We start from the raw sequence: 6,000 nt of genomic DNA, 5'->3' as shown, positions 1-6,000 counted from the left end.
GAAGGAATTTTAAAGTGTCAAAGGGGCACCTGAGCAATTGTGTCATTATGTTTTCAGATTTCTAAAAGTGACAAATGTGTACAATATTCCCAGCCCCGAGAAAACCAGCATTCTGTTCTCACATTTGTGTGAAGGCTTTAGGACCCAGAGCGCACAGATCTCTGAGAGAACGAATGTCATTGCTACCTCCTCTGTTTTTCTCTCTCTCTTTTCTTTTCTGTCCCTGTTTCGGGTGCTGGACACAGTAGCTGTCGACTGGATCTTCCTTTCCTCTGGATATGGAAATAAAAAGCCCACTGAGTCCCAGCATCCTACACAGATGCCAGCAGGTGGAGGACTTCCTTAGATCATTTCCATGTCTCTTTGCCTAACAGCACTGCAGGTTTTAGGCATGAGGCATGACTTTTCTGAGTTTTTCTCATCACCTGTGCAGAAGACAAGACTAGATCTGGTGCCATAGCTCTGAACCCTCTTCAGCTGTCCTCCTGGTCAGGATATCCCCTCCCCTCAGTCTGTTGCTTCATAAGACATCAGGATCTGTGTGAGGACTGATGCTTTTATTCCACCTGTTTTACTATATTGATACGGACAACATGAATCAACAGACTGGGGTCACAGAAACATCTAAAGGTCACTGGCCAGTACCACACAGAGCCTTCATCTTTAAATAACTACCTCCAACAATACCTTTTGTTTTTAAATTATTGAGCTGTTTGGATTCTAATGCTGCTTTGAGCTGAGGCAGGGTTTTGTGTGTATGTGTGTGTCCGGGAGCCACTGGAGGTACAATCATGGGGAATGCAGCAGGAAGCATGGAGGTGCCCCAGGGGAAGGACGGAAAAAACGTGTCGGCCCCTCCGGGCGCCACAGGGTCCCAGAAACAGTGTGCAGGGTCAAAAGTCCCCATGCCACCTGAAAAAGAACTGGAGGAACGCTTCAGTACAGTGCTGGTGAGTTACACAAACACACACGAAGTGGTTTGGATTTGTAGTAGCAGGTATACTTCAACTTTCACACACGCCATGTCACTCAAGAAATGTTCATATTAAGAGGTTGACTGTGTGAAGTCTTCCTGCAGCTTATGGCTGTGGCTATACTGGGTAACACTGTAGATTTTATCACACGGAATGACAAGAATGGAAGATTTAAAGCTACAGTCTGAAGGATTTAGTGCCATCTAGTGGTAAGGCTGCATCTACAACCCTCCCTTTGACAAAAATGATGGTCCTCAATCTTGTTAGCCTGCACTCGTAACCAGTCGACAGTGGATAGGGGAGCAACTACTGATTCCACTTCTTTTCTTCTTCAGTCTTTGGGCAAAATGTGAGGTGGAGTCCCTTTTGGGTGGCCATATAAACATGGCGGTGCAACATGGCGGCCTTCAGCTACCCATGTATATTACAAGAGCTAATTTTAAGCTTATGAAAACACGTCAATTCATTATTGTGGGTAATATCACGCTGATGAATGGATGATTATGAGTGCTATATTCCATTTCTGCTAATAAACACCCCTACATCATACACACCAGTTTAAAAAGAAGCCCTTATCATAATCTTTTAAAAATTCAAATTATTACATTACCTGTTGAAAACAAAATATTATATTTCACATAAATCCCAAGAAGCGCATTTGTAACCCAGCTACAAGCTAATTAGGCTAACTAGCTGCACTACTATAGAGACTACCTACCCAGTGCAGTTGTTCATTGCATAATAGTTAAATAATTAATGGAATGGAATGTGTTTTACAGTCCGGTTTGAGTTGTAACCAAATGTGTATTGATTTGCTTCTAATCTAAACTACTTAAAAAAGATTAAAAATAGATTATGGGAGGAAATTAGCTATTATCATAGGTTTTGTGTTGCATCAAAGTTGGTGCCAAATTTTCATAAAGTTGACCTAAATGGAAAATATCTGCTTACTACATAACGGTTGAACATTTCCTGATGAACACAGATGAGAATACACTATTATTTCTCCTTGCTTTAAGCTAATTAGCCTAGCGAAGGGCTGTAGTCTACCTAGTTCAGTTGCTACATGGGTAAAATTTAAATAATTCCTTGAGGACATTGTATGATTACAATCCACTCTTGCCTTGCAAGTGACTTTCAACCGCTTTCTCCAATTACAGGTTTGGGGGGTGGGGGGGTCCACTGCCTTCTTCAGTGGATCCATTAATATTAACACTGAAATTTGTCCTGAAATTTCTATATCAAAATCACGGGGCATTAAGTTGTGTGTTTACAAATACTTTTTAAAATCGGGTTTTAAGGAGTCTATGGTGCAATCGCTTGATGCCTCCTCATGACAACAGTGCATCGAGACTGTGCCCGACCACACTTCATTTTAAGACCAATGCATCCACGGGTGCACCAATGTGCATAAGTGAACTCTATTTGGTAGTTCAGGTTATTTTATGAAAAATTCATAGTAAGCTAACTAAATAGATACCTAAATGCATTGAGTTGCTGCCAGTGATGCCAGTAACGCGTTACTTAGTACTACAACTACTAATACTACTTAAAATAATAATAATTTCGACAAGTAAAATGTTTAGAGAGAATTTAAATGTTAGAAAAATGTTAGAATGAATTTAATAGTTACATTTATAAACAATGTAGGTTCAAAATTGCAAGTTTTACTGTTACAGTGCTGTCAGCAGTTAAATATGAGGTCAAGAAAGAGGTCTTTATTTTACTTTTTATAAAACAAGTATTTATTTTCATTGAAGTCAAGAAAGGGTGACAAGTGAGTTTTGGCAAAACAGGTATCATTGTCATGTTGAGGTGGGTTGTTGTCAGCAGCTGGGGAAACTAACTAAAAACGTAACTAGTAATCTAACTTAGTTACTTTTCCAATTGAGTAATCAGTAAAGTAACTAAGTTACTTTTTCAAGGAGTAATCAGTAATCAGTAATTGGATTACTTTTTCAAAGTAACTGTGACAACACTGGTTGCTGCCATGTCATTGGCTGATATGTATGTATGTGTGTATGTGGCATCCACTGCACCCACACACACAACTCACACACAAACAATCTCCCCACACACCTCACACACACACACACACACACACACACACACACACACACACACACACACACACACACACACACACACACACACACACACACACACACACACACACACACACACACACACACACACACACACTTTGTTAGTACTTATTATGATTATTATTCTAACCCTAACTCTAACATGTCTTTCTGAATGTTATATGGGAAATGAATGTGGAAATTCATAGCTAGTTGTTACCGATATAGGAATCTTGTTTTATTATTTTTATTTTTGTATTTTTTTTATGGTTTGATATAATTCTAAACATGCCATAAAAGTATGCTAGGTGATTTTTCAATATCAAAACTGCTATGCAAAACATGGGCACTGGGTGTGAAAAAGACAACAGTCTACACAAGATAGGGCCCATAAATAAAACTAATTCTGAATCTGTACAAAAAGTTCTGAAATATGGGATCAGCATCTTTCAAGTGGGACACAAGCTGATCCATAGTAAATATATATTTTTGGGGAACTGCTCACAACTCCTAGACATATACAACCTGTGACACAATGTTACAAGTACGCATTTTCTTGTTTTAAGAAAACACAAGCCAGAATGTTTGGGGCCTTTACTACTGCATTTATCTGACTGCAGACTGAAATTTATGTTGCATCTACAGTCCATTTGTCTCAGGCTACTGTACCTATTACAGATGACTAAATGTAACCACAATTTATATTGGAGATCCAGACCAAAATCTAGATAGGAAGAGTAAATGATCCCCTTAGCCCAAAGGATAAATCTTCCCATTCAGGAAGATAACTGACACAAAACCGCTCCAGATGAGCGTGTTGTACTGTGGTTGTGCTGTCGTTAATCACTCGAGGAAAATATTGCAAAGTCTTGTTCAGCAAGCAAAACCCCTACAGTTATTGTCATTGAAAATATATTAACATTCTGAACATTTGTTGTTGTCTTGGTTTTCCCGTAAGTCACGGTAATAACAATCTGCAATGTTATATAACAACAAGAATGCATTGACACAAACTTGAGTTTCTATTTGTTTCCTCCTTCACTATAAGCTGTTGTCTTTTGTTGAACAAAAGTTCAGTTCAGCACTGCTGGGAAAAAAAAGAAGCAAAAAGAAGTAAGCAGCAGATTTGAGTCTGATAATGCAGCTATGTGACCAGACAACTTGCTGAATGGTGAAGTGCATTCCTGTGTTTTTGTTGCTGTAGCTGCACAAGTTGGCCGTCTAAAGGGCAGGATGTGCAATCCAAGGGCAGGGAATGCAAATTCTGGTCTACAGCTGCTTTTGCCTTCATAATGAAGGCCTTCATTTCTCAGTCGACTTATTACTCCACCAACGGAGTTATGTTATCGCCCCTGTTGGTATGTTTGTGAACAGCCTGGAGCCCACATATGAAATTTTTTACTGAAGATTTATATCCTGATAGGCAAGAATTGGTTCAGTTTTCAACTTCAAAGGTCAAAGGGCAAAGTCAGGAAAAATCTTGGAACATTGGAAAAATCCCTAACACTGAACAAATTTTCAAACAATCATAACTCTGTCCAAAAACCTCAAATGTCTTTCATATTTGAGAGTGTTATGTAGGATGGTATCCATTACCGACTGAAAAAAGTTAATCTGGATGTGATTCAGATTACAGATTTTGTGGACATTTAAATTAAAAATTGAAAACCCAATTTAATGTACAGTTTATATCTTAATCAAACATGCCCCAATCACTCTCATTTAGAAAGTGTGGTGCAGACTGGCCCTCACTATCACCTGACAAAGTTTGATCCAGATCTGATCCAGATTACAGATTTTGTGGCCATTTAAATTTAACATTGAAAATCCAATGTATATTTTACATTATATCTTAATCAAACATGCCCCAATCACTCTCATATTTGAAGGTGAGGTGAAGATTGGCACTCACTATCACCTGACAAAGTTTGATCGAGATCTGATCCAGATGACAGATTTTATGGCCATTTAATTTTAACATTGAAAATCCATTTTAATGTATATTTTACATTATATCTTAATCAAACATGCCTCAATCACTCTAATTTAGAAAGTGTGGTGCAGACTGGCCCTCACTATCACCTGACAAAGTTTGATCTGGATCTGATCCAGATTAGAGATTTTGTGGCCATTTAAATTTAACATTGAAAATCTAATTTAAAGTATATTTCATATTATATCTTAATCAAACATGCCTCAATCACTCTCATTTAGAAGGTGAGATGCAGACTGGCACTCACTATCACCTGACAAAGTTTGATTTGGATCTGATCCAGATTACAGATGTTGTGTCCATTTAAATTTAACATTGAAAATCCAATTTAATGTATATTTTACATTATATATGATTCAAACGTGCCCCAATCAGTCTCATCTTTGAAGGTGAGGTGCAGACTGGCACTCACTATCACCTGACAAAGGTTGATCCGGATCTGATCCAGATTACAGATTTTGTGGCTATTCAAATTTAACATTGAAAATCCATTTTAATGTATATTTTACATTATATCTTAACCTAACATGCCCCAATCACTCTCATATTAGAAAGTGAGATGCAGACTGGCACTCACTATCACCTGACAAAGTTTGATCTGGATCTGATCCAGATTACAGATTTTGTGGCTATTTAAATTTAACATTGAAAATCCAATTTAATGTATATTTTACATAATATATGAATCAAACTTGCCCCAATCAGTCTCATATTAGAATGTGAGATGCAGACTGGCACTCACTATCACCTGACAAAGTTTGATCCGGATCTGATCCAGATTACAGATTTTGTGGCCATTTACATTTAACATTGAAAACTCAATTTAATGAATATTTTACATTATATCCTAATCAAATATGCCCCAGTCACTCTCATATTAGAATGTGAGATGCAGACTGGCACTCACTATCACCTGACAAAGTTTGATCCGGATCTGATCCAGATTACA

At 37.9% G+C, this 6,000-nt stretch overlaps 1 protein-coding gene across 1 annotated transcript in view; it reads left to right on the top strand.

Moving 5' to 3' along the window:
* The first annotated feature begins 201 nt into the window (after window positions 1-201).
* fmnl1b (formin-like 1b) overlaps window positions 202-6,000 on the top strand; it is a 76,308-nt gene continuing 70,509 nt past the window's right edge. The window contains exon 1 of the mRNA XM_034193464.1: window positions 202-950. Within this exon, the coding sequence (XP_034049355.1) occupies window positions 792-950 (159 nt within the window). The 5' untranslated portion in view covers window positions 202-791. The remainder of the gene's footprint in view (window positions 951-6,000) is intronic.

The sequence above is a fragment of the Thalassophryne amazonica genome, chromosome 18 (genome assembly GCF_902500255.1).
Source record: "Thalassophryne amazonica chromosome 18, fThaAma1.1, whole genome shotgun sequence".
NCBI classification, from domain to species: domain Eukaryota; kingdom Metazoa; phylum Chordata; class Actinopteri; order Batrachoidiformes; family Batrachoididae; genus Thalassophryne; species Thalassophryne amazonica.
Note: the sequence above shows the minus strand (reverse complement) of the source record. Positions and strands in the feature narration are given on the sequence as shown.